This window comes from Pholis gunnellus (assembly GCF_910591455.1).
Source record: "Pholis gunnellus genome assembly, chromosome: 20".
NCBI classification, from domain to species: domain Eukaryota; kingdom Metazoa; phylum Chordata; class Actinopteri; order Perciformes; family Pholidae; genus Pholis; species Pholis gunnellus.
This window is the reverse complement of record NC_136547.1, coordinates 7,020,627-7,048,549: the sequence shown is the minus strand read 5'-3', so window position 1 is coordinate 7,048,549 and position 27,923 is coordinate 7,020,627. Positions and strand designations below refer to the sequence as shown.

General features: G+C 41.5%; 3 protein-coding genes across 3 annotated transcripts in view; all 3 read right to left on the bottom strand.

Annotated features, from left to right (window-relative positions):
* Positions 1-231: 231 nt before the first annotated feature.
* LOC306711997 (gamma-glutamyl hydrolase-like) lies at positions 232-4,393 on the bottom strand. Its single transcript, XM_079181089.1, has 12 exons — positions 4,276-4,393; positions 4,013-4,101; positions 3,711-3,941; positions 3,603-3,629; positions 3,357-3,465; positions 3,193-3,243; positions 2,460-2,544; positions 2,244-2,382; positions 1,824-1,930; positions 1,637-1,727; positions 1,401-1,535; positions 232-1,308 (listed from the first exon to the last, which is right to left on the bottom strand). The coding sequence occupies exons 1-12, from the start codon at positions 4,317-4,319 to the stop codon at positions 1,190-1,192; spliced, it is 1,227 nt and encodes a 408-aa protein (XP_079037215.1). The 5' UTR covers positions 4,320-4,393; the 3' UTR covers positions 232-1,189.
* A 2,345-nt stretch (positions 4,394-6,738) lies between these two features.
* Positions 6,739-10,035, bottom strand: ggh (gamma-glutamyl hydrolase (conjugase, folylpolygammaglutamyl hydrolase); the record flags this gene model as incomplete). Its single annotated transcript, XM_079181090.1, has 9 exons — positions 6,739-6,961; positions 7,057-7,191; positions 7,289-7,379; positions 7,586-7,692; positions 8,158-8,296; positions 8,377-8,461; positions 9,046-9,096; positions 9,432-9,540; positions 9,960-10,035. 9 exons carry the CDS (start codon positions 10,033-10,035, stop codon positions 6,843-6,845), a joined length of 912 nt encoding a protein of 303 aa, XP_079037216.1. The 3' UTR covers positions 6,739-6,842.
* Positions 10,036-11,043: 1,008 nt separating this feature from the next.
* LOC306711941 (collagen alpha-1(XV) chain-like) overlaps positions 11,044-27,923 on the bottom strand; it is a 58,482-nt gene continuing 41,602 nt past the window's right edge. Inside the window, exons 6-44 of the mRNA XM_079181029.1 lie at positions 27,151-27,225; positions 26,500-26,592; positions 25,292-25,433; positions 24,846-24,886; positions 24,324-24,512; positions 24,137-24,163; positions 23,952-24,014; positions 23,685-23,765; positions 22,970-23,017; positions 22,598-22,732; positions 21,469-21,522; positions 21,066-21,101; positions 20,619-20,753; positions 20,181-20,240; positions 20,011-20,046; positions 19,692-19,736; positions 19,147-19,209; positions 18,834-18,869; positions 18,628-18,711; positions 18,416-18,481; positions 18,187-18,249; positions 17,938-18,018; positions 17,512-17,547; positions 17,315-17,368; positions 17,016-17,072; positions 16,718-16,777; positions 16,573-16,614; positions 15,775-15,802; positions 15,498-15,566; positions 15,234-15,259; positions 15,021-15,119; positions 14,758-14,911; positions 14,529-14,602; positions 14,283-14,411; positions 13,587-13,634; positions 13,427-13,489; positions 12,915-13,112; positions 12,715-12,830; positions 11,044-12,613 (exon numbers count right to left, since the gene is read on the bottom strand). Coding sequence (XP_079037155.1) covers positions 12,412-12,613; positions 12,715-12,830; positions 12,915-13,112; positions 13,427-13,489; positions 13,587-13,634; positions 14,283-14,411; positions 14,529-14,602; positions 14,758-14,911; positions 15,021-15,119; positions 15,234-15,259; positions 15,498-15,566; positions 15,775-15,802; positions 16,573-16,614; positions 16,718-16,777; positions 17,016-17,072; positions 17,315-17,368; positions 17,512-17,547; positions 17,938-18,018; positions 18,187-18,249; positions 18,416-18,481; positions 18,628-18,711; positions 18,834-18,869; positions 19,147-19,209; positions 19,692-19,736; positions 20,011-20,046; positions 20,181-20,240; positions 20,619-20,753; positions 21,066-21,101; positions 21,469-21,522; positions 22,598-22,732; positions 22,970-23,017; positions 23,685-23,765; positions 23,952-24,014; positions 24,137-24,163; positions 24,324-24,512; positions 24,846-24,886; positions 25,292-25,433; positions 26,500-26,592; positions 27,151-27,225 — 3,108 coding nt within the window. The 3' untranslated portion in view covers positions 11,044-12,411. The remainder of the gene's footprint in view (positions 12,614-12,714; positions 12,831-12,914; positions 13,113-13,426; positions 13,490-13,586; positions 13,635-14,282; positions 14,412-14,528; positions 14,603-14,757; positions 14,912-15,020; positions 15,120-15,233; positions 15,260-15,497; positions 15,567-15,774; positions 15,803-16,572; positions 16,615-16,717; positions 16,778-17,015; positions 17,073-17,314; positions 17,369-17,511; positions 17,548-17,937; positions 18,019-18,186; positions 18,250-18,415; positions 18,482-18,627; positions 18,712-18,833; positions 18,870-19,146; positions 19,210-19,691; positions 19,737-20,010; positions 20,047-20,180; positions 20,241-20,618; positions 20,754-21,065; positions 21,102-21,468; positions 21,523-22,597; positions 22,733-22,969; positions 23,018-23,684; positions 23,766-23,951; positions 24,015-24,136; positions 24,164-24,323; positions 24,513-24,845; positions 24,887-25,291; positions 25,434-26,499; positions 26,593-27,150; positions 27,226-27,923) is intronic.

Genomic DNA, 27,923 nt, shown 5'->3' with positions numbered 1-27,923 from the left:
CGCTCCAGTTTTAACAAAAGCATTAACTTGTTTTAGTCACTGTGCCTTACTTTGTCAGAAGAAATCCTGCAGCTGCAAACAAGCTACAACAAGGCCAATGCTGTAGGAATTGTTTGATTTTGGGAAATAAACTTAATAGCTTAGCTTCTTATTGAGAAATAGAAGAGAAATTTGGTTCCACTCTCATATCGGGTCCTTAAATATGAAGCTAGCTTAGCATAAAGACTGGAAGCAAGGGGAAACTAGTGCTACTAGTTTTTATGCTCAATGTTTTCATCAAAGCCTATAAGCAAGAAAGCAAATAAGCATATTTCCCAAAATGGCAGCTATTGTTTAAAATATATAGCTTGGAAAAAGATTATTTTGAAAAAGATAGCTTTGCCACTTTCAACAGCTGATACTTGATTGGGAAGCTGTCGGGAGTTTGAAGTTTCACAGAAGAAAAATATCCTGGAAATATGCCCAATGATGACTCCGCTAAAATGTACAGAATCTGCATGCATCATGTTTAAGAATGGTACAGTAGGTGAAGAAAACAGTGACGACACTGCTGTGTCATTTACACTTGGCTTAAATCAGCAAACACATTGTTCAAAGTTGAAGGCAAGAAGCTATTGGGATTAGTGTTCTACCCTGCAAAATGATGCATTTGTATATAAGGGGGAAACATTTTTAAATGAAGTAATGCAAACATGGCATACAAAATAATGAATTCTTGAGGCACATGTGTAATTATTATTTTTTTATTTGAATGACCATTTGTGTTCCGTTTCAGTGCATGTTAAGAGGTTATTTGCAGCACTATCCCTGATAGCTCAGCTCCACGTGGTCATTTTTGACATCTTGAATGTTCCTTACTGGATTGCATAAATTACATTTCCAGTAGTATTGTGATTGAGAGCCCAGTCTCGTCAGCTTGATGTGTAAATGTTATTCAAATATCATTTCATTCTAAATAGAAAAAAGAAACAATATGTGTCGAGTGTTATTTGTGCATAAAGCATTTTGGAAGTTACATTTGACTATTCATTTCTGTTCACCTGTTGCTTTCCTACAATTTAGATTTTAGAATTGAATTTAACGAAGGTTACAATGTTGTAACCCTAGTACTGTCAGCACAGGCGGAGCCCTCTACTGGACTATGTGGGTAATACTCTTCTCCAATCATGAGCATGCATTCTTCTCAACATCAGAAGTAATAGATTTGTTCAAAGACACTATTGGGCCCAGTGTAAACAGGGTTGTAGTTGTATATCAGCGCTTTGCGCTCCTCCTCCTCCGATCCAAATCTGTGAAAGTTCTTCCTGGCTGTGAGGAGAGAAAATACAAATCACAAAGGCTCCATCATGCAGCTCGTGACTATTTCAGTCAAGGAACAAAACAAATGGCTGTGTTCGTACCTTCACTGACAAAGAATTCAGCCATGTAGAAGGTGGTCTTTATCGCTGATGGAGAGTGTGAAATGTAAGGCTTCCTCCATTCGAATGCATTTTTCTCTGGATGCCACTGCGTCCCATAAATTGGGTAATCATATGCTGCCGAGAGGGAAGAGAAAGTGCTGATAAAGATAAAAGTTACTTCCAGCGTTATATTGCTGTAAACATGTACCGATAAAGTGATGCTGCATTGGAACTACCTTCCACCGTTGACACAAACTCAGTCGTTCCATCTGTATTTGTGGAGAGAACTTTGTAGAAGCTGTTCAGCTCCTCGTTTGTTTTATGAGTCTGAAAGAAACAGACAGAGAGACGATGCACCCAATCAAACTACTATTTTAGATCATGTTTTAGCACTCGTGTTTTCTCATCATAATAGTGACGTACCGACAGTGACACACTCCACTTGTGATTGTTTGCCGTCAGCGGCTCAAAAGCCAGATCTTCAATGAGTTCATCTGGGAAGCCTTTAAATATCCTGCTGTCTTTGGCTCCTGGAAATGGGTCATAACAACAGCTTTTATCATTAAGAACAAAGCTGTTTTGTTTTTTTCAAACTAATATACATATTTTCATCAGATATATAAATCAGTTAATGTAAAGAAGGTCCATTGTTGTCCTGTAAAGTAAGAAAAATAATTATAGTTTTGTGAAATGGCCGTTCATACTGCATATACTGTATTTAATGGAGAAATGACAGACACAATGTACATACATAATATTCTAAAAAATGAAATAATTACATTAAACAAGTTTTGGTCATGTTTATAAAATAATACTTTTCCATTTAACGCGACACTCCCATACCATTCATGAAGTTCAGAGGTAACGGCACTCCACTTGTATTGGTACGTAACAGTAAGTTCTTTCCACTCGTCAAAACGGTCAGCTGCTCATATCCAAGACAGGTGCCCCACACAGGGAAATAGTCGCCTCTCTTGTTTGCCTGAAACGTCACATACAGTCTGCAAATCAGTCCTGCATCAACACACTGAAACCTAGCTGTTCATATTTTACACTTACCTCAATAGCAAGTTCATAAAAGATTTGTGCAGCTCTTTGATAACCAGAGGACGTGATGCTGGCACTTCCACCTGGGTAAAGGATCCTGATGACAAAGACACAAAGTGTTCTGTAGCTTCATTTGAAAAAAATACACATCAGGGGTGGACAAAATAATAGAAAATGTCCACAGACTGAACTCAGTCACCATGTTTTAAGGTTAATGTCACTTTGTGAGTTTCCACGTTATAGAACTGTGTTTGCATGTGATGCCCAACATCTTGAGCTAGAATAGCTTCTCTGTACATCTGTGTGCAGCCTACTGTTGCCTTGAACCGTTGTTTACAAACGTTGTCATCGCAGTGTTGTTATATATTACTAATTCATATATTTAACCTGCCTGTTTAGTCTAACCTTAAACTTATTCATCTGTCATTATAATTAAGATTCAAGATAGTTTCAATCATGTGACACGGTAAGGGTGAAAGTCATGACGACAGAAGCGAAACACAGAAAAATCACATTAAGAAAAAAAACTATCCTTTTTATATCCATTATATTAAACTCAATCTCAGCAAAAACTGACCAACTAAAGTTAATACAAAGTTACTGAAACATGGGCTATGTGAACCTGTTAGCGAATGTTATCTTTTTATAAAAAACACAAATATATCTCATTATGCATTTTGAAACAAATCCCCCTCAAACCTAGAGCATAGAGGCTGTGACTGTGAACATATTGTAACCCATTTACCCGTTAATGGAGTTGAACAGTTCCTTATACTCCTCTAGTGTCTGGTTAATCCTGTAGAAATAGAAAGGGGAGGTTAAAGGTGTCAGTTCAAGAACGCCGTTGTTGCAAAAAGCTCTAATGTACTAAAGGAATGACAGTTAAGGAAATGTTTAATGATAACTCACATGACGGGCACAACCCTCGCTCCGGCTGACTCCAGGGACTTGACATAAGAGGCGCCAATGTAAGCCGTTCGATTTGGTTCTGGGGAAGCAACTTCTTGAGCCAGTACTCCTATCGAGAGAAAAACACAACCAGTTTAACCACGTATAGGTAGTGACGACACTAAAACAATAATACAGTTAGTTGGAAGCTTTAGCCTATATCAAAATGCAAGGAAAGCCACATTTAAGTTAAGTTAATAAACTTACCAATGACGGGTCTGTCATTCCTCTTGCCTGAAGAATAAAACAGCAGACACGTAAGAGAAATTTCAAAAAGCAATTCAGCACGTTATTCCCCTTTGTTTCATATCATACCTTTGGTCCGTTCACATCCAGTCTGATCACTGACTGTAAGGCGGTTTATGTTCACACCGGCAGAAGCCAGCTTATCACGTAACTGGCTATTGACATCCTCAGTCAGCACCCGGGTGCGAGCCAGGATCCAGGCGAAGTCAACGTGGAACAGGAAGTAGTCAGTACAAGAGTACACCAGAGAATATGTCTGGTAGTCTGTGGAGAGTACCCAGTAGGGACCATCTGGAACACCTGGACACAGATATGGTATGAAATAAATCCATGTAATGTATTAGAATAGTATTCAACTAGTTTAAAACTACCTTTAAAGAAGCTGACACCCAGAATAGCAGGTTGAGATGAGTTTTTAACTCTGGCAACACCCTCAATTGTATTTCTCTTCCCATTAGACCTGTGCAGAGAAGAAGAAAAGTATGACTGATGCAAATAAGGGTTTCACTTGAATGGTACAAGAAATCCAAATCCATGCAGACTTGGCAGAGTGAATGAACAGACTAATAAAGGCAACCTTTAGCCAAATATAAATGTTGGAAAACATGTGAGAGCAGGGCAGTTCAATCCTTACAGCAGCTCTGCATTGCGAACTTTGACCGTCCCATCAGCGAGCATACTGTATGTCGCTTGGTTACATTTTCCTCTTTCAAACGCAGCTGGGAGCTTCTCGATTTCATACCAGGTGCCCAAATACTACAAGGAGAACAGCACAACGGTTGTTAATCAGCAGCTGTGTTTTCGTGACATCTCCTTCAATAAGAAACTCCGTTTATATTAACTTAATACTCAAAAATGGAAAGAATGGCAACACTTCATAAATTACTAATGTAAAAAATGATAACCTAATTGAGGTAAGTCAACAGTATTTTACCTTCATAACATCGAAATCCTCTTGAACAGATGGTTGGGGACATTTGCCAGGGTGGAAAGACTGACCGTCAGCTGCCGCAGCGGTCAGCAGGAGACCGAGCAGGACCTTCACATTAACGTTAGAATAGTTCATTCAATACGCTCCAGTGTCAAAACCAAAGTAAGAGTGCAATAGCAGGCCACCCAATGACAGTGGATTGATTTAGCATGTTACAAATGAGGAAACATGCTTACAGTACCTGGTATGCCTTCATGTCCAAGTGGCCAAAAAGACTCACAAAAGATGCTCTGATAAAAGAAAAAGACTTCTATGTTGCAAAGTAAAAGCACACCGCCCTGCTCTACAATCATGTACTCTCACGTATCAGTGTAGGACAAACTGAGAACCGCTTGGTTTTTGTTTTAGAAGTGGGGTTTTTTTTCTCCATGCCCTTTGGAAGGAAAACATGTTTCGAGATCTGTTTACAAAACCTTTACCCTTTGGCCCTCGCTGCTTCACAGATAACAGCAGTTACCATGGATTCAAGTGACAAAATTGCAGCAAAGATAAAGTACCCCAAATAAGTCCTAAGCGATAATGTGTACACCGGAGAGGGCAAAGAAGTTCATTTTTCACCTGAAAAATGTCCTGCTCTGAACGCATCTCGGACATAATCTCTACAACCAAAAGAGCAGCATAAATAGTGATGTTTAGCCAGCAGAACAAACGTTAAACTGGTCTCAGCATATTTCCCAAAATGGAAGCTATTGTTGTAAAACAAAATCTGCATGCATTCTTGCTTATAAGATGTTCAAGAATAGTACAGTAGGTGAAAATAACAGTACAGAGCTGGAACTGTTGAAAGTGCTGAGTCACTTACGCTTGGCTCAAATCAGTGGAAACAATGTTCAAGGCATGAAGTGTTTAGGAATGAGGAGAAATATGCATTTGAATGGAAGATTGTCAAATAAAGCAATGCAAAGGGATGAATTCTTGAGGCACACGTTTTTATTTCAATGACCATTTGTGTTAAGAGGTTATCTGCAGCACTATCCCTGGTCGCTCACAAGTCTAGCAGACACACGGTAGCATTATCATTCATTTGGAGTCATGTTTCTGGTTGTAACGACGCGCCGCCGTTACTTAGACCACGGATAGTGTGTGAGGAAGGAGTCAAGGACCATACAAGTTTATTGGATGTATGTGTGTGTGTGTGTGTGTGTGTGTGTGTGTGTGTGTGTGTGTGTGTGTGTGTGTGTGTGTGTGTGTGTGTATATATATATATATATATATCTATCAACAAATTACCTCTGCCGGTTTCCTCTTCCCAGGGTGTTCGGGCAAATTACTTCCCCGGGGGCCCGAGCACCCATTTATAGTTCCGGGAAATACCAACTATGTGAACATATGTGTTGCTGTATTTATTTAGATAAGTTATGGGTTGATCATGTACGTTCGGTATAGGACTTATATATATAGTTGTTAATTAATATTTGTATGGTTGGTGTGGGTAAAATTAGGTAAATATTGATTATACATAGATAGCTAGCAATAAACTTACCTGTAGGTGCTATGGCTGGTCCAATTAGATGGACCAGGTGTACAAAAGGGCCCTCATTTTGTTTGTGCGGGAAATTAGTGGAGGCCACTAGACACTGATGGGAACGTTGGTGCAATGGTCGACTTGTAAAATAAAGTAAGCGTCTTCTGAAACCTGTCTGGACTCCTGATCTGTTCATTTGCCTCCATGGCCGCTCGGGCATGTTTACACTGGTCAACCATAAAATACAAACTACTTTTTCAGCTCTGTTTTGGTCCCCGATAAACCCTGAGAGAATTATTCTGGCTACTAAAGTAGCTAAATGATCCGCTATGTTCCCTAGCTCGTCTGTATTCGCCCAACCACACCAACATCACACATATACAAAAACTAGGCCTGTCAGAGAGCAACAAAACTAACAAAGAACAAACAAAAAAGACAAATAACCATGAAAATAATAAAAATAAATTAAATAAAATAGAACAAATAAAAATGACACTGATTACTTAACTTACTTCCATTTTCCTACTTGTTTGGTTGAAGATTCAACAGATTGAGACAGCAAACAGGCTGTAGAAATTCATGCAAATTCAAACAAAATGCCTTCCTGTATTTATAAGCTTTGTCGTGTTTTTCTTGTGTAATAAATGGACTACAACTGCATTTTGTTGTGCAACCCTGTGTTGCACAACAAACCATAAATGATCCTCGAATCCTTCAAAAGGAAAAGCCACTCAGCAGACAATCATCAGAATAGATACATTTGCTCAAAGAGGCTTTGGGGCCTCGTGTAAACAGGGCTGTAGTTGTATATCAGCGCTTTTCTCTCCTCCTCCTCGGATCTAAATCTATGAAAGCTCCTCCTGGCTGTAAGGAGAGACAAACGACTTACAGATCATATGCTCTATGATGCAGTTACTGACTCTGTAATTAGGGAACCATAAATAATGCTGTGTTCGTACCTTCACTGACAAAGAATTCAGCCATGTAGAAGGTGGTCTTTATCGCTGATGGAGAGTGGGGAATGTAAGGATTTCGCCATTCGAATGCATTTTTCTCTGGATGCCACTGCGTCCCATAAAATGGGTAATCATATGCTGCCGAGAGGGAAGGGAAGAGGAAGTAAAAAAAAAAAGTTACCTCCGGAGTTGTTTTGCTTTCAACTTGTACTGATTAAGTGATACTGAACTGTACCTTCAAACGTTGACAGAAACTCTGTTGTTCCATCCGTATTCGTGGAGAGAACTTTGTAAAACTTCTTCAGCTCCTCATTTGTGTGATAAGTCTGAAAGAAACAGACAGAGGTTAGCGACAAAGCACCCGATTCCACTGCATCCCATTTACTCTTTCACTGCTCTTTATGTGCTGAAAGGAAAAAAGGCTCATAATTCACATTAATCCAGCAACAATGGTGTACCCGTGCGCTCCACACTCCTTATTATACTTTGTGTGGGTAATGTTTTCTCATTATAATAGTAGACACTGACGTACCGACACGGCCAAACCCTTCTTGTGAGAGTGTTCCGTCAGCGACTCAGTAGCCAGATCTTCCATGAGCTCAGCAGGGAAGCCTTTAAACAGTCTGCTGCCTTTGGTTTCTGCAAATGGGTCATACCAATATTATTTGTTATTGACCATTTAAATTTGTCAACAAATACACAATTTCAGAACATATTTCAAGAGGTTGATATAAAGATGGTCCATTTTTGTCGCATAAACTGGGATAACTCTGCTGGTACAACGTTGATATGGGAACTGATGGAAGTAATAAACTAATGTTCATATTACACTGCTCCACTGCGAATGTGAGTGTGTTAATATTACAACAACGCAAACGTGGCCTTTTAACCTATTCAGCTCATTTGCTAATTGTAATGTTTAAACCATGGATGATGTTTGAAATGCGACATATTTTTACATTTAGGCTTGTAAACAACTAGTTCTGGTCATTTTGGTAAAGAAACGAAAAAAAAAAAAGTTAAACACCTCACTCACTGTAAAAAAAACTACGATTTCCTGACCTGAAGGTAACTTCATTCATCAGCATTAAGACAAAGCCATACCATTAGTGAAGCTCAGAGGCAACGTCACACCACTTGTATTGGTAAACGACAGCGTCGTCTTTACACTCGTCAAGTAGAACAGCTGCTCAAATCCAAGACAGGTGCCCCACACAGGAAAATAGTCGCCCCTCTCGTTTGCCTGAAACATCACATACAGTCTGCAGCATAATCCAGCGCACACACAGTAAAACCTAGACACTTAATATTTTACACTTTTACCTCGACGGCGAGCTCATAAAAGATCTGTGCTGCTCTTTGATACCTAGAGGAGATGATGCTGGCCCTTCCTCCTGGGTAGAGGATCCTGTTAACAACAACGGGGTCATGACTCAAAGAAAAATAAATGTTCTGGATCTTTTTTTTGGATCTTTTTTGGAGTTGATGCAACAAATATATCCTCGATAAGTAGCTCTGCATGTCGTTTAACTTGTGGATTTTATTCTGCTGAGGTGGGCACTGCTCAATCCTCTCTCTAATACAAGTTCAGCTTAAATCTTTCCTTTTTGTAGCAGGTTTTAGCAGTTGACTGTGTTACTTTGTGTCTGTTACCTGTTCCCTGTCGGCTGTCGCTAAGCAAACAAAAAATGCTGTCCGTCCACACATGAGGAAAAACAATTACTTCATGGCATATTTGGTTCATTACAATGGCCTTAACATGTCCTTAAGGTTAAAATACTGAGCATTATGGGCTTCTCCCAACCGCAGAGCTTTAATGGCCTCATATGGTTTCTGTACTTTTTTACTTTTCTGACACACACTGAGCTGTCAGTAGATTCCAGATGGTCATTTATAAAAGACCACATACATATATCGCATCATTATTCATTTTGGAACACACTTCCCTGATCTTTGACAGCTAAATGGGTTACCATGCTGTAGCACATTTACCCGTTAATGGAGTTGAACAGTCTCTTATACTCCTCCAGTGTCTGACTAAGCCTGTAGACATAGAAAAGAGGGAGGTTAAAAGTTTCAGTTGGGAGAACTGCTGCATAAACAGCCTGCGGTGTTCGCACCAAACGCGAAGCAAAACATTTGCATAAAGTTTGAGGTTGAGTCACGATTGTGCTAATTTAGATTAAGGCGAATGGTCAGCTCTCCATAGAGATGAATGAGATCTGTCAACACCGGATTTGGTGCATCACCACCTTCAAGAGATGCCAAAATTGGCTTTGCGTTTGGTGTGAACACAGCATCAGGATATTACAAAGCCTGTGTAACTGGAGGCTCCTGCACTGGAGGAATGACAGCAGACAGTTAAGACAATAACTCACATGACAGGCACAACCCTCGCTCCTCCTGACTCCAGGAACTTGACATAAGAGGCGCCAATGTAAGCCGTTTGATTTGGTTTTGGGGAACGAATTTCTTGAGCCAGTATTCCTTTTGAAAGAAAAACACAACCCGTTTAACCAGTTAGGTCTGTAGCCTAAGCAAAGAGTCACGTCCCAGCCTTAAACAATGACAAATAAGGTGTTCTACAAAACGGTATGAGGCCAGGGGGCATTTAATAAACAAACATGCATGTTTGTGCATTATTGAAATTAAAAGTAAAAATGTCAATTAAATTATCATTGTGAATTAAAAAAGGGTGAGCGGGACATTGAGAATCACACAGACTGTATTACAGAAGCACATTGGATTTAAATAGATATTTGTTCTATTGTGAATGCAATGCGCTCGCGTAGGTTTTGAGTTTTTTTTTTTTGTAACGGTCAGCCATGGTTTTTTTAAGTTTGGTGTCGCATAGTGCTTTAAACTTCAGGAGTTGTTGCATAAGTGTTGCAGTGAGTAACACTTACCGATAACGGGGCTGTCATTTCGCTTGGCTGAAGAATAAAACAGACACGTCAGAGAAACGCTAAAGAATAACAACATTGTTTGGTTGTAGAAGTAGCACCTGAGCGCACAGGTAGTTAGCACCAGTCCAGCTGTTACAGAGTTGAATACATCACTTCCGGGCTACTTCATTCAAAATAAAAGCTTTCCATTTGGCTCCAATTCCCTATAAATTATACTTTCGTTTTTCCAGAAATACACGGAGAATTAATTAACCACCGAGATGCAAACATGTTGTGAATAATATATTATGTGGTGATAATTAAAATGAAGTGTTTTAATTAATTTGTGAAATGCTTTGTTTAGGCTGTAGGATAAAATATGTAAAAACTAAAATGTCCAAAAAACGGTTATTTTAATTTTAATTTTAAAATAATACATTCCAACTTCAGTGAAACCTTAAAAATAATATTCTACCAAAAGCTATGTTTGACTGTCAAACATTCAGCCTATGTGTGCTATAGGTGGCTCTGAACAGCAGCTGTGGTCAGCTGAGATGTAGCGCAGTAACAAGTGATTCAAACTGCTTTACAGTTATATGGTCAACACGTTTCAAAGATTCAGGAGTAAAAACAATCAAAGGATTTATGCTGAAAGTTTAGATGCATTTGGCTAGAACACTGAAACATATTGAGAGAGAAAGAATAAATCTGATTATTGTTTTTTATCTTTGTTTCTCTCTCTGGAGTTCAGAAAAGATTCAGACTAGAGAGAAGCTAGTAGATTTACATGGCCTATATTTTTATTTTTTATTTTAACTTATCACAGATTTATTGGAATGGGTGTATAATGTATGATGACCAGTAAGTGTCACAAAATTGCAGCAAAGAATATACCAAAAATAGGTTTGAGACGGTGCTTTAACATGACCACCGGAGAGGACAAACGAAAAGTTTACTTTTCAGCTGAAAAAGTTCCGGCTCAGAAGTCTGTGGGCATAATTCTCTATAACCAAATAATATTTCGGGCCAACTTGGTCCAGCAGAACAAACAGTAAGCTGTTCTATTATTGTTTCTGCACTGAATGGAGAATGAAACAAGAGCAGATTATGAAAAGAGAAAACTTTATTCAACAAAGCACCAATATTTACACAAAAACATGTGACTTTTCCCCCTTGGAATTTCTTTTTCTTGTATTCTTATTTTTTCAGGAAGAAAATATTTAGCTTTGAATTGTATCACTACATTAGGGGGAATTTAATTTTGACTGCTGTCACCATTATCCAGAAATCTAGAAACATAAAAAAAAAAAAAACTGTACAAAAAGATAGAAAAGAGGCAAAAAGTGAGAAGAAACAGTCATTTGACAAACGAAAAAACTATAAATTACATTCTTAACTTTAATCATCTGATTTCATGTTATGTGCTGTGACGGTATAAATAAATCATTGAATTTAAATTAAATAGCCTATTGAGAGAAAGAGCTGCTAAGATGTGAGATCACCAAGACGTATGAAAAGCTGCAACACAAACGATGTTAAACTAGAAAATGTTTTTTTCCAAATAAAGTACAGTGCATCAAAAATGACTTTGGTGGCAACACTGGTTGTCTGGTCTTCCCACTGCTGGACGAGGGACTATGTAAGTTACGCAAACAAATGTCTTGCCCGTAAAACAATTCTACAAACTTTTTTAAAACACTCTCCATGACAACCTGTAAACAAAACAGTGACATTTATATATGCTTCCATCACAAAAGTCTTTGGAAATCCCCAAGAACAACTGCCACGTTTAAGGACAGGCGCAGACTCCTGCAGCCGTTGCATCTTCAGTCTCACACAACAAAGAGACGATAAACTTGAAAAAGAGACGTCTTATCCTCAAAACACCTCGGTGACTATGTGGTGAAAAGCCATTTGTGCTACTTTGTTTGAATCTGAAATGACACAGATGCGTCTTGTTGCAAATGAGTCAACTTTCTTTGAATAAAGGTTAAAGGTGCTTCGTGTATCATTTTAACATTGATGAATCATTACCACATTCTCTTTGAGATGTTAGCATTATTGTCATGAACATGTACAACTGCTGCCGAGGAGACCGGCAGCCTCCATAAGCCTCAACGTTGCATTTTACATTATGTGCCACCAGGTTGAATAAAAGAAGAAATCTTCCAGGATTGCTTCACAACACGAAAGAACATATTGACTTTATGTTAGTTTACCTTGCAGGATTTTATCTTGGCTGTTGTCAAGACTTTGTTACCGCCTCTTAACAATATTCTCGCGCCTCAGAAATAACACAGAGCGATGTCAGAAAAGGGATGAGAGCAATTTGTACTGTAACATCCAAGAAATTGCGTTAAATGTGGTCCTCTGTTTTAAAAACCACAAAATGCTACACGTAGCACCGAATGTTTTCCCCGAGTGTTTAACGATTACGGTGGCTGGCATGGTGGAGTGGTATGGGGGGGGGGGTTTAAAGGTTTTTGTGGGTCTCGATGCAAAGAACGATGTACTGGTTGGAACAGCTCCTCGTCTGCTGGCCCAGGAGCAGACCTGAGGTCAGGCTCGATGACTGGCCCATGACAGACACGTGGTCCGCTCGCCACGTCTCACAGTGTTTGTCCACAACCCGGAGACCCCTGCTGGTGGAGCCGTGCCAGATGCTCTTCTGAGGCCTGACAAGTGGATGACAGAGAACATCAACATGACAGGAAATAACAGAAAAACAACAGACAGACACAAACAAATAAGTAGTAAGTCAATCAAGTTAACTGACCAGAAGGGGTCAGCTAAAACGTCTCGTCCGTCGAAGGAGTAGACTGGTATCCTGGCATCTATTGGCCCACCGTCGCCATTGAAAATTGACCGCCAGTTCCTAAACATCACGTCCCCCTAAAAGAAGACACAGAGTGGGTCGGATGCAGCCAGAAGTTCTTTGTACGTTGAGGATTCCTGCGTGATAAACAGCGGACTCACCCTGAGGTTGGTAACTGGCAGAGTTTCCCGGAGACCGGGATAGACCACGTGGACCAGGTCCTGCCTGTGGGAAGAAATGAAGGCGCGGTAGTTTGGAGTCAAACCCATCGCCTTGGCTTGCTCGTAACACATCCGGTCGGCTACGTCGAGCCCCATCATGTCGCCAGAGTGGGGCTGGTTCAAGGCCACGAGGGTGAGCTGGAGGGAGAGGAGGCAACAGATCGGTGTTAGTCCACTCTAGGGTACGAGTAAGAATCCGGAATATTTTGTCTTGAGTGACCCCTGCAAGGTGCACAGTCACTCACTTACTCAGAAACTCACACACAAACTCATTCACTCCCTCATTCTATCCCTCCCTTCCTCACTCCCTCAAGAATGCATACAATAATCAATAATTCATGTTTCGTAGTATTCCTCTGCAAATTCAATGTGGCAGAACATTCAATATTCTAACCCCAAATCAAGTGATTTAAGATATTTCATTAAAATAACACAAACGTATTGACACTCACCCTTTCATTGACTGAACGTATTCTTTCCATCGTGTCTCCTCTTATCTGATATGAAACCCGGGGCTAAATAAATAGTTGAAAAGAGATGTTAAATGGATTAAATACTGCATATTACAAGAACTTTTTCTTTTACGAAACAAAAAGCCATAAAAATAAGTACCTCGTCTTGTGGAATAATGTTATTGGAGATGTGGATCAGACTGCCGAGCTGTGGAGACAAAGCAGACGGATCATGTTGTGTTATTTGACCTCATGTTGTCATTGCATTACATGTGTTGGATGTACAACAACAAAAAAACAATATGTCCCAACAACCGGTTTGTTTGCTCCAGACGCAGACTTTGCGTTTAAGTTAATGAATAATCATGTGATTCAGTGTCTGTGGAAGCTTTTCACTTTTACAACCTTGTTCTCAGCAATGAAGAGCATTTCGTCGAATATTGCCGTACACTGGTTGAATAATCATTGATCGTCTTCTCAAATAGAGAGACCGATTGGCCTTCAACAATGTTCTCAGAAGCCAGTGGTGATGTCGGAGTGCTGACTTACAGCCAGTGAATAAGACACAACCATGAGGATCTGCAGCAATCCCTCCAGAGAAAGACATATTTTCCAGCCAATGGATTTAGACAGGTTTCAAATGAGGCACATCAGAAAACTCACTCAATGCAACGCTGACCATGAAAACATCAAAGTAATGCACAGAAATACAATTAAACTGCTGTTACACCAGTCAAGCTCTGACATACACGCATTACATATTAAACATTTACTAGCACCGGTATGTTGCATCCTCATTTTTCAGCTGTCAGATTTACCAAAGCTATAAATACATAAGACCAGCCCAAGTCAGTACCTGTATCTCTTTCCATCCCTGGGAGACCTTGAGGAAGAGACTTCCTGTGGCCGTGACGTACATCAGAGTCCCCTCTGCATCCCTGACGGTGTGCTGCATCATACTCTCACGGGAAGCAAATGTTTTCAGCTGAGGAACAAATAAAGAGAAGAAAAAACTTGACCTATCTCTGGAAATGTTGATGTTGTTATGATACTGATCTAACAGCTACCTGGTGTGTCCCCAGAAGGGAACAGGTTCACTTACAGATGCCGCGTTACTCGAAGGTCCAGGAGGTCCAGCAGGTCCAGCAGGTCCAGGCGGGCCAGCAATGGTCAAAGCTGCCGTAACAAAAATGTCAGCAACTCTCACGCAAGCTCCTTATTACATTTTGTTTGATCTCATCAGTTACAAGAATGATATGTAAACCCATGATTTCTATAAAGGATAACATTTTGCTGTCATTGTATGAGATAAGTGAGGTGATGAATTGTACCTGAGCCATATCTCGGGGCTGACTCAGAAGGTCCGGGAGGCCCCGGCGGCCCAGTTGCGCCGACCGGTCCTGGTCTGCCATAGCCTGGAATACCCGGTGAACCTGGCACCCCAGGGTGGCCTGGTGGACCGAGCACTGACTCCCCTTTGGGTCCCTGAAATGCGTCAGGAGCAGCGTTAATCTCTTTAATGAAATAAAAACTAACAAGGACATTAGACAAACGACTAAGACTAAATACAAATATCCATGTAATCTTGACTCACCACAGGCCCTGGTCTTCCGGCGTTACCTGCTTGCCCGGGCAACCCTGCATCCCCCTCGTCTCCCTTCTCTCCTTTAGTGCCCTGCTCACCTCTTGCCCCCTGTGATTACATGGCAGAAACAAAACCACACAAACACACACAAGACTTGAAGGGTTAGTCTGCACTAAAAGCACTAAAAACTTTAAAAAAATGAAACTTTCATATGAAACTTACCCAGCCTCCCCTGGGAAGAAAGGAGTCTAGAACAGAGAAAACAGGTGGGAGAATTAACTAATGATTTTGGGGAAGTAAAGAGAAAATAAAAAATTGAATGTCCTTCTGCAGATAAAATCAGGCCTTTGAATTTGCTCATCAAAACACACTTTATAGATGTGTTTTGTTCCATAGTTTTCCTTTTCGTTATAGATTATCTTTTTCTCTTTGATGGCATTTACATTTTTCAGTTTCTAAATATTGAAGAGCTGAGTGTTGACTCACTTGGCGGCGCAGGGATCCCAGGAAGACCTTGCTCTCCCATCTCCCCTTTCGCTCCCGTCTGACAGTTACCTTGGAGACAAAAAGCCAAACTTAAATTGAATTGCTCGTCTTTACATTTGATGGCTTGCCTACGCAGCGATTTATTTTAAAAGTTTTAAAAACTGCGTGTATTGCAATTATGTTTTACGAGCTTTCTTTCAAAACAACCTGCAAAAGTGTTGAAAACAGACTTCAGGTTTTATCATTGACGGCAAACAAAAGAGGTGACCCAACCTACCGACTGCAATGGTTCCATTGGGATTAAGCTGAAACAATGGAGCACAAACATATTAACAGCAGTCAGTGACGACTGAAGTTAGAGATCATACATAAATCATATCAGGGTAATCATCCAAGAAAGGAAAACTCATCATACTGCATTCCATTTCCAATTGGTCTTGTTAATATCATCCTCAACATGCAGATTTGTCTGTGGATGTGATGTTAGTACTACCTCCTTCATGGATTGGCACACAGCCTTCACCTTTCCAGACTGGACATGCAGCATGCAGGAATATTTCAGAACCATCCTCGAACAGTTCTGAGTGATACAAGGTTAGGCAGCAGCAGTGTTAAACAGAGCTCCATGCACCTCGTGTGCACATGGAAGAATAAAAGAGGGGAGATGAGTGAGAGGAGACAGATAATTAGGGGAGTCTGTGATGAGGAGAGATGTCTGAGTGGGCTCAGCAGAGAGATAATTAGATCCATAAATAAAATGATGAGGTTGTGGAGGGAACTGAGGTTCAATGAAGACGGACGGCCACTTAGGATGCAGCTTCGCCTTCGCTGTACAGGCCGGTAGACAAAGTAGTTCAATCATGTCGACTATTGTGGTTTTATCATGTGCTAAAGGTAATGAAACGGCATCTCTCGTAGACTCCTGAGTGCCTTTTTTTTTAATATGATTTAGAATATAGACAAAGAAGGAGGATGACAGATGATATTAGATTAGAAATGAAATTAATACATAAAAAAAGTTAAATTCAAGACGACATGTTTCGTCAGCAACAGGGTTGCAGAGACGGAGACTTACCGGCATTTTGCAGTGGGGTCTGGGAGGGATGGGGAACACGGTCTTCAGGAACCAGGGGAAGGGAGAGGACAGTGAGCACATAAACAAAACACACTCCATGAGAATTGTGTCAGAGCTGTGTGTTGATGAATGGGTGTGTGCTTACTCCTTTCGGGCAGTTGAATATTCCCGGAAGGCCTGGCAGCCCCGGGGAACCAGGAGGTCCCTAAATGAACAACCGGGGGAAGAAAAAATAATACATGAAAATGAAAGAAAGAAAGAGAAAAGGGGAAAACAAGGTGCTATACAACCAAAAGGCAATATCAACTCAATCATATTCTACTACTCAATCACTGCACGTTTCACTTGCAGATTGTGAACCAGTATCTTTTGTATTGTTTTACACATGCAAACTTCTACAGTCTTTTCACATGCTCTTAATTCGGCTCAGGTGTGCGACTCACCGGCAGCCCTGCAGAGTCTCCACTCTCTCCTTTAGGTCCCATCAGGCCTGGACGTCCCTACACACACAGGGAAATGTGGGGAGGTGGGTAAAATGTGTGACTACAGCAGGTGTATTGTAACTCTGGGTTGAGAAGCTTTGGGTTTTTTTTAAATGCAGAAGTCAAAACATTCTCCATTGAAAGGAACATAGACAATATATATTTCTAATCTGGATCTCCTGATCAAAAAGCCAACAATTAACATAAAAAAGTGTCCTTTTAATCAAATAGTAAATGTTTGGTGAGTTCATGGTGCTTACAGGTCTACCAGGCAAACCAAATTCTCCTTTGGGTCCTGGTGGTCCGGTAGGCCCCTGTTGGGAACAAAACAAAGTGAGTGACATGATTCTTAAATGCATTCATTGCACCTTCATCCAAAGCAGTGGCAACGATTGGAGTAACTCGTGTTACAGAACCTGAAATGTGAAAGTATTTGTTGCTCGCTGTCAATACTTACTGTAAGTCCAGCAGGTCCGGATGCACCATTATCTCCCTGCAACCAAATGTACATTTAAACTGATTTGTAAAGTCCCATTGAAATGTTTTAAACAGATATTTAAATGCTGAAGAACGTGCATACACTAAATATCCCCAGTAAGTTCAGGCAAAACAACTACGGACCTCATGCAAGAACATTTTCATATTCTTTGTTTCCCATAAGGTGGGATCATACGATTCATCAAGCGCTCCTAACTTCGGATATTTGTGTAACTGTGTAACTCTTAAATTCTGTTTGCACCCAAGAGAAGTTCTCCGAAATCGTACAAGCCACTTAAGGATGAATCTGTTCGTATGAGTGTTTTTTTGCGTGAGGCCCAATATGAAGAAAATGATCTGGATCCCGAAAGTTTTAAAAAACACAGAGGTGAAAACGAACAATAACCTTGAGTCCTTTGGGTCCAGCGAGGCCGGACCACATGGATCCATCTGCTGCGGTGGCAAGTCCTGACTCACCCCTTTCACCCTGCGTGCATACACACATGTCAACAAAACCGTATGCAGACACGGTAAGGCAACGTGCATTTATCTTGTATACAGAAAAATAAGAGTACACGTCATGTTTGTTTGGTCTATTCAGTCTGCTAATATATATTATGTATCAGCAGAGACAAGGCATGCATATCCCACTTACTTTCAGTCCTCGAGGTCCTTGAACTCCTGGCAACCCACTGTCTCCCTTTGGACCCTGTGGGCCCTGCAAACATTTAGGAAACACAAATTACTCCAAAATCTAAAATAATGTCTCCACATGTTGTCATAACCATGTTTGTGTGCTCTTTTTGAGTCATGTGCTATGCTGTTGTTGTTGTCTCCAAGATCACGTGGTGTTCTGGTTGAAGCTTTTGTTGTTTGGTTCTTACAGCGCGTCCCTGAGCTTCAGAAATCCCTGAGAAGTTGAAGGCACCATCTGTATCGTTCAGTAGAAGCTGGATTTGAGGCAGAAGGAGAATGTTGTCAATGGAATCAAACTGATCCCACAGATAGGACATGCAAACAGCAACACTGGACTCTCCCTTTGCAGCCCACTGTAGGTAAGCCTGGTCTTGAGTGGTTGAGCTCAGGTGCTACTTACATCCTGGAGGTTGATGATGGGTCCTGCTGGTCCAGGTGGTCCTGGAGGGCCGGGCAGACTGATACTATCCCGTCCCTTCTCTCCCTGAAAAAAAAACCCCGTTTGACATTTGAGCCTAAGAGTAAATGGCAACAGAAATGCTCTAAATTAAAAGAAAGTGTGCGTGGGTCCACATGTGGGTTTGTCCATGTCACATGAGGTTCTACCTTTTGTCCTGAATCTCCTTTGTTCCCCTTTGATCCCTGTAGATGACACAAGATAAGACACGTTTCACTGATATATTCCAAATACATCGGTCTTTAGTTTGTCTTTGTATAGCTGAGAATGATACATTAAAAGTGGAAATGCATATGTGTTTTAAATTAGGAATTGCAGCCATCAACACATTTTAAATCCACTTTTAAATAAAAAATGTAAGTCACAATAGAGCCAGTAAAAATCAGTCTGAACCATTAATAAAATCTGACGTTTTGCTGAAATCCTTTATCTGTTCATGTATCCATTAGTCCATTTACTGACCTCTTCCCCTTTAAGTCCCTCCAGTCCTGGAAACCCGGGTCGTCCTGTAAAACCTGCCTCCCCCTACAGACCCCGCAGAGAAACATTCATCAATCATACACATCGCTGTTATGCGATAACCTGCTTCTTTCATTTCACTCATGGTAAAATGCATTTCCCTCAGCTCCGTGTTGCCGAGACAAGATGACAACACAATGAAGTGATGTCTGCCCACTTCAACACATTCTAACACATTCTCTGAATGAGGTTTTGGGGATAAAAGATAAAGTCAGGTTCACTGCAGTGTGTGCTGTGATGCTTTGTTTCTGCAGGAAGGTTACACGAGGACCTCGGGTCAGATTCAACAAGAACCACAACCGGGGCGGGGGGGTCGTGAACTTGGTCACAGTGTCTCTGCTCTCCAGAGCACCTCGCTGGCCTTTCACTCTACAGCTGTCCACCGTGACCTAAGAGTTCGAGACATTGACGAAGCTTGGGCCAGCAGCTTGTGCTGAGATAACTTCTAACTCCTCAAGAAGCGTAGCAGGACATGACAGCAGACTCACCTTTAGCCCTGGCTTTCCCGGGGAGCCGTCTAAACCATCTTGTCCCTATGAGAGGCAAAGAGGGAGACAAATGTATTCAGAGGATGTTTGAAATAAAATCTAAATGATCACTTGCCTGACTTGTCTGATGAACTACATCTATCGAGTTTAGTGGTGTCAGTCACATCAAGAGTTCCTTTTCTGTCTGCTAATCTTAACTTTAACTATAACCCTAACTTTAAAACCAAGTCTTTACCCGCATATAACAACATGATCAGCTTTCAGAGCACAATCTGATGACAGTAACACTGTGAGTATCACAGACGTGTAGATATCTCACCCTGGGTCCTTCAAGTCCGGGGATTCCTGGAGGACCCTGTGTAACAAATACAAGTACATTTATCTGGACGTCACAAGAATGGCAGCTGATGGTTTGATGAAATGACACTGTATGATGATTGATATTATGAAAGCTAAATATTATGGCGCAGAATTCTCTTTATGTTGTACCTGTGGGCCTCTGGACAGCGCATCTCCAAAACCACCCTGCATCCCAGATCCTTCCAAGTCCTAAAAGATATTTGACAAAAAGAAATTCATAAAGGATCAAATTGTGAGTGTATAAGATATGTTTGCAATAAAATCCATGAAATTACCACACCACACTGGACAAAGGGCAGGTAGAGTAAGCTCAGGCTTAATTGTTGCATTGTTAAAAACTGACTGCAAATAATAAATTTGAGACTAAACTAGATTTCTGTGATGAGATCAGGCGTTTCTGGAACAGGATTTTGGGTTAGGTTTAGATATGATGCTAGAAATCAATGAAAGGTCCAATCATCATGCTGTAAGCCCTCAAAAGAAAACGTCTCCTAATTCCTCATGATATCATTTATGCCAATGTGACAGGTTTAGCCTTTTCTGTAAGTACACCGAAACAGACCGTACCTCAAAGCCCATGTTGAAGCCTCTCCCAGGAGGACCCGGGGGCCCGGGGGGGCCAGATGAACCCCTGGGACCAGGCTGTCCCTCTGGACCCTCTGAGCCCGGTATGCCTGGAAACCCTGGAGGGCCCTGATCTCCCTACAAGGGATGAGATCAGAAATGATGAAGAAATCAGTTAAACCAATAAATTAACGAAAAGCGTGAGGGGGGGGGGGGGGGGTGAAGGGTGAAGGGTGAGATGGTGATATGGGTATAAAAGGAGAACAAAATAGTTACTTAAATAAAAACACGGTGCTGGAGACTAAAGAGTAGAGACTTAGCGTACAGGGTGAATGTAATGTAGAGGACAAATGCCACTTTGGGTACAATGTAAAGAAGCAATACAACGAGTGATGATATCAGTAATGGGGCTTCACTGTCCAGTCATGGATGACATCATCAATATTTTACCTTTGCTCCCGTTTGCCCGCTTGCACCATGCTCTCCCTGTTCAACAGATGAAATGCATTAAAATCACAGCAGCTATTGCAGCGCAGACTTGTTTACACTCGAGCCCCTCAGCTTCATTAGTCCACGGGGTCGTCTCATTAGGAGCTCGGCATCTTCGTGTTAGGTGGTTATCCAGTTTGTGTGTAATTGTTTCTGCTAACGGAGCACTAAGAGGCCTGCTCGAGGGAAATCAGAGAGAGCTCAGACAAAGTCACAAAAGCGAGTGCCAGCTCGTTGGGTGTGCAGCACATTCACGTATGAGGCTTTTTAAACTGTACTGAGTAGGTCGATGCACGTCAGTCCAGAACAGGACTACATTGTGATGATGCATTATGTGTTGCAAACTAACATTCATCAGCCTCACCTTGTCTCCGTTCGCCCCAGCGGGTCCTGGATGCCCATCTTTTCCATCAACTCCCTGCAAGAGTGACGTGACTATATTCAAATTTCAGATAATAGATGCATGTCTATCTATTCCAGATGGGAATCAGCTCTGTACATTCACTGCACAGTTGGCAAGGGTTATTCAATTGTTGGTGTGTATTCATCATTTTGAACTAAGTAGTACGTTAACTGGTTAAAATGAGAACACGTTGAATAAAGCTAATGGGCTAACGGAATAAACCTTATATGCACTCAACAGCAGAAAGGCTTGTAAACCTGTGAGTAGTCCATTCACACAGTTAGCAAAAGCTTCTGGCATTTTAAAGACAAAAGACACATTTCCCCCAACAGATGCTGCAGCTCAGACCATGTTCAGAAGCTCTCACAGTAGTTTCTGCCTACGTGCCGTTACTGGAGCTTGAGGATACTTGGAAAAGTACATGACTTATTTGAACTTTTCATACCATGATTAATACATGCACACAGTTCGTAAATGGTCCCACTCTCTGCCACACACACACACACACACACACACACACACACACACACACACACACACACACACACACACACACACACACACGTGTTTTAATCAACACTGTACAGCAAGCAATGGCAGGAAAGCAGTACGTGAACATGGGTTTTCAAATGAAGTTGGGGGAAATACTGTCTTTCCAGTCCCTTGGATCTTACGGGACCAATGTTTAATACCTGACCAGACCCTGAACCAGAACCAGAACCAGAACCAGACCCAGACCCAGAACCAGAGCCACTAAACCACTCTTCAATCCCCTGAAAACAGAAGTTGGGTCAGCAGGGCCGAGTTCACTAACTGAGGATCGGCCTCAGTGAGGTTATATTGATATTGCACCTTTCAAACAAATCAAATGCAATTACAAATGATTGAAAAGATGAAAACCAGACAAAAGAGGAAAGAGGAATCCCTGCTATGAGAAAATAAATGGTCCTCTAGCAAAGTCTGCCTTATATTTAGCTCTGGCACTATGCTAAATACAGAACAGACATTATGGAGGATTATGTTTGTGTTTCGCTCTTATTGATGAAATGTACATGAAAAATAGGAAGAAAGAAAAGAATGTTTAACTTACAGGCAGTCCAGGTTCACCATTCTCTCCATCCTTCCCATTTTTTCCAGGGACCCCAGGTGGTCCAGGAAAGAAGTCTTCCGATGGGGTTCCCGGGGGCCCTGGCTGTCCCGGGAGGCCGGGAGGCCCTGGAGGCCCCTGATGAAACAAGAAGTCTCGGTCACACAAAGGGGAAAAGTTTTAGAACGCACCTTCCATGTAGCTCTGTAGTTAATGGTCCGATGTTAGCGAGAAGTGAAAACAGGCAACAAGGTCACAGAAGCTGGCTTTTAGTGTCTCCGTTTGGAAAGTGCAACAGGAAAAGGGAAAGTGGGATTGCAATGTGATGCTAAATATTTACTAATGTCACAGAGAGAGAAAACAGAGTTCACTTACCCTGATGAACTCTGCATCACTGTCAAAGTCTTCAAATCCCGACCCCTCCTAAAGAACACACGACATATGACCAGTTACAGTGACTACATTCAGACTGGTCAAATCAAATCACTGCAAAAGGGTTTCAGGTCTCAATGCTTCATATTACAATCCAGTTGTGTTCATAATTTGAGATGTGTTCATACGAGATTCATAATTAAATACTATTTTCAGTATTCACATGATGAGCATTTTATTTTCGACCAGAACCACCGAAATGCCGGTGAAGATGATGACGGAAGGTCAGAAACAACAGAGCACAAGTGTAGCAGACAGTACACGTCTCTAACTACGTCTGTAACTTTAGAAAAACAAACAAACAAACTGAACAGAGTTTGATGAAGAATGAAAAACAACAGGATTATCAAATGGCTGAAAGACCATCTGCAATGTTTAACTATCTCTAAATTCAACAGCAGCAAAGACAACAGAACGTAGTGCTGGTGCACCTGGAGAGACGCAACCCTACATGACAGATGCTCAGATAAAACAGAGGCCCATGAATAAAAACATTATGGATTTTGGCTTTGGTTTTTATCCCCACTGCAGCCCAATATAATTATACTTCAGCCTGGGGCTGGACTTAAATGATCATTTCTGAATCAAGTGCCATTAATAAAGCAGATTTTACGAGGACCAAGACATGTTTGGGAACAGAAATGGGTTAATAACCCACCGGGAACGTGGAAGACTTGCTTGGTCGACTTGCAGGTCCAGGAGGGCCTGGAGGACCCGGTAGTCCAACACCACGATCACCCTGAAGGAGACAGCAACGGGACGTTTATGTGATTATTTGTACATTTAATGATTCATTACTGATTCATACACTAGCTCGTATTACAAGTATGTGACGATTCACACAGCAGTGGAGTGTCTTATAGGTAGTTACATTCTGTTCATATTCAGGTCCAGGTATCATGCTATCAGTGGGAGTATTGTTTACCTTTTCCCCTATAGGACCAGGCTCTCCCTGTAGTCCTGGGAATCCTGGAATCCCAGTTGCTCCCTGGGAAAAAGACAGTAACAGCTGTGCTCAACGCTACATGAGATCTCACCATATCAGAGGCCATGTTTTCAGTTGTAAGAAGGGAAAGCAGGTTTGATACAGACGGTGATATCTTTACTTACTGGGACGCCCGTTTCACCTTCGCTTCCCTGAAGAGAAAAGACAAGAATAGAAAACAAATCCATCATTTTATCTTTTGACCTGTCAGACTGACCTAAATAACAGAATGTGCTAAATCATATGTATGATGTTCTTTAAACAGTTTCTGTTTGGAAGTAGATTGTTTTGAGTATCGCAAATAAAACTCACAGGCCGTCCATCTTTCCCAGAAAGCCCAGGTGGACCTGTAGGACCCCGTGGTCCTTGTGGCCCCCGGGGTCCCGGCTCCCCTCCGTCACCATCTCCTGAGGCCTGTCCTGGAGGCCCGGGCGGTCCTGGAGGACCGGATGGACCTGGCTCCCCTTGCTCCCCTTTCGGTCCTGGAGACACCTGGAGGGGCTGAACGTTGAATAGACTCTGAGTGACTCGTTCATTCACTGGAACATAGCGACGCATCCAAAGAGCACGAGACAAACATTCCCTTTAGACAGAAGGAGTATTCTTGGCTTCACAAAAGGAGTCAATGAGCAGTCGTTATTGGTTATTAATTGGTCAACAAACTCAGTTATAGTTTTTAGCTCAAAGCATGGTATATATGCATTGAACACTGAATAAAGCAATGAATTATTAATCTATGTATACTTTACTGAACAAAAACACAGATACGTGTATTACTCAGTCTTTCATATGCATTGCATCGTCATCTCAATTATGAAGAAAATCACTACTTACAGTGTCAAATACGGAGTCTGGAGCACCCTGAAATGATTTCCCTGCAACAAAGACACAAAGTGAGCCCATGAAAATATATATATATATACATATGTTTACAATACAATGGCACTTTATTGCCATGATTATATGACCTAGTAAGATAATCATAATGTAGGGCAGGTTGGAGGAGAGAAAAAGAGAGACTCTTCCAGCACCATCTGCTGGCTAATTTTGGAAATACAAGCCATGTTCATGTATTACGGCATTAATTCCATGTCAGCACAGACAGATAAAATACATGCCTGTGTGTCACATGTATGTGACAGAGGATAAGGTAAGTCTTTGGTTTAGTACCCCAAAGAAATAAAAAAGGTAAAGATCTACAGTTTGCTGCCAGCAAAGACAGATTTCCTAAAATACAATAATTCAAAAGCAAGAATTGTGTTTTTTTTTGTTTTTTTTACCTCTTACTGTGGTCATCTCCACTTCCTGTCCAGAAGGCGCCTCTATGTCTACATCATCATCATCATCATCATCCCCTAGCGGCATCTCAGTGGGCGGAGCTCGGACTGGGGTGCTGTAAGTGGGGTCCAGCTCCGGGAGGGGCTGGAAGAATGACATGTCATTCAGCATGTTTCTATGTAAAAGCCATGCAGACAATTAGGAGATCATTAACGAGCCTAGCATGTGTGCATATTTTAACTTTTTGATTTATTCATGAACACAGTGGCTCAGGGGAAACAAAAGCGAAGAGAGTGTTTGCCGCAGATGGTGGGAAATATTTCCCCTCAGACCAGATCCAACTACAGCGTAACAGGAAAGCAACACTCCACACATTGCACCAAGCTGGCTCACAGCGCTGCATTACTTCAACAATATTTCTGCTGCAATTTGCAACTGAGGCACTTCTGGTACCATCCACGAAATCAGAGTAAAATGATTTAATTTGGGCTCGAAAAATCTGGGTATGAAGCAAATCTCTCTCCTGAGTGTGTCTACGTGCCCTGAAACAAGCCACTGAAACCGCCTGCAGCTCCAAAAACCAATGAGGCTGAAATTGTGAATGTGCGACAGTACAGTTTCCCCGAATAGAATACAAAAAATCACAAAAGGGGAAACTGGAAAATAGTGCGAGAAATGACACGCTGCGTTTACCAAAAGCCAGTAATAAGACTTATTAGTTGGATTTCTCTACAGCATTGGGAAGTAACTTCAGTACTTCTTACTGCAAATAAAGAGTACAGTCTAAAATCATTTTACTTACACAGTTGGGGAGGAGAGGAATACAATCCCAAATTAAAAATGTTATATTTATAAAATAGAATAAAATGAAATGAAATCTGCTCAGCTAAGCTTATTGGTGCCAATTTTCTCACTAAGCAAGAAACTTTCCAAAACGTGGAACTCCTTCCTTCAGTAAAATAATCGAGGACTCTTTCCAGCCCCTGCCTCTCTTCCCTTGCATTCTTCTTTTCTTTTTCAGAGAGCACAGAGCTGGCAGGGAGCAGCACATATCACCATGTTCCAGTCTCCGCCAGGCCGGCAAGGATAAGAGCTGTTTTCTTTGGTCCGAGTCCAACCCAGCTAAATGGGATTGACCGAGAGAAAGTGTGTGTGTGTGTGTGTGTGTGTGTGTGTGTGTGTGTGTGTGTGTGTGTGTGTGTGCAGTCACCAATGTGTACTCTCTCTCCTCCACAATCTTCTTCACTTCGTCTATTCCCTTAATGTCGTCATACGCGTCATCACCGCTCCCGTATCCAGAGGCCTGGAGAGAGAATGAGAGTCAGAAGATGAACGTGGAGAAAGACAGAAATGATTAAATGCTCTTCAATGGACAAATATGATCTGAGGTCGAGCTGCGGCGGGAGAATTGAATGAAAACGACACCGCTAATTAATATGGAGGACTTTGAAAGACAAAAACTATGAAATTAGACGGGATTGAGGTCAGGTCTCTGGAAAACCATTTCTTTATGAAGCTTTATGAGTATAGGTACTGAGACAACACAATGCATCTCCAGAAGTGCAGGAAAGCAGTGGATATGAGTATACTGTGTACATAATGTGTATTAAATGGAGAACCAAATACACACGAGTATAGAGACAGGACTGTCCACATTGTCCACACGGTTTACTGTAGTGCACTGTTTCCACCAGTAGAGGGAGGAATAATTCCACGTTGAACATGTTTGGGCTGCTGAGGCAACAGGAACTTCCCTTCTTACAGACTCTGTGTGTGTGTGTGTGTGTGTGTGTGTGTGTGTGTGTGTGTGTGTGTGTGTGTGTGTGTGTGTGTGTGTGTGTGTGTGTGTGTGCACACTCACATAAGGATCGTCCTCCTCACACTGGTCATCTGGGGCCGTGGGATCCGACTTTAACACCAGCTGCTGGATGGAGCCCTGGAGAGGGAAAGAGGAGAGAGTCCGTGTTATGCTGCGTGGTAATTTCAGTTCACTCTGTGTCATTACATTTTATTAAAGCCCAGAGATTTCCCACGCAGCAAACACGCTGCCTCCATCTCTCAGCGTAACAGTTTATCCATCTCCCCCTCCACCATTACCCCACACACTATCCAGCGCATACACAACTGCACACAGTGACACGCACAATCAAATGGACGCTCACAAACATCTGGCAGTCAAACAGGTGTGTCACGCTGATTCAAACCGTCCGCCCTACAAAGACGATTTTCCCATCGATCTTAAATCACCGTATTACAGGATGGATGTGGATTCACGTTCAAAATACAATCATTTTAGCCGACAAATATAATCAGCATAACATGTTTTAATTCATATTAATTTTGTGTGTTAAGACTCAAATCGTAACATAATACAGTACACCTGTGTAGTGACCAAAAAAAGACCCTCTGTTTAGAAATGCTGGACCATCTTTGATTCTGGTAACAGCTGTCTGGTGTCAGACAGCTGTTCATGTCTATGGCTCAACAAGGGACAAAGTTCACACTCTGACACTTTACCACTACAACCGTTTAACAATGTTGAAGCACTGATGTCTGTACAGTTAAACAGGCAAAGGCTAGTGGGCGGATCCTCCTTAATATAGAAGCTGCAAGTGAATCCCAAGAGGTTTAAGT

Bases quoted from the DNA above. Each gene is read 5' to 3' on its own strand.
- LOC306711997 (XM_079181089.1), bottom strand. From the start codon at position 4,319: ATGCTCGCTGATGGGACGGTCAAAGTTCGCAATGCAGAGCTGCT. The intron at 3,244-3,356 runs GTGAGTTATCAT...CTATTTCTACAG, and splicing joins GCGAGGGTTGTGCCCGTCAT to GATTAACCAGACACTAGAGG. The intron at 1,931-2,243 runs GTATGGGAGTGT...ACCCATTTCCAG, and splicing joins ACCTCTGAACTTCATGAATG to GAGCCAAAGACAGCAGGATA.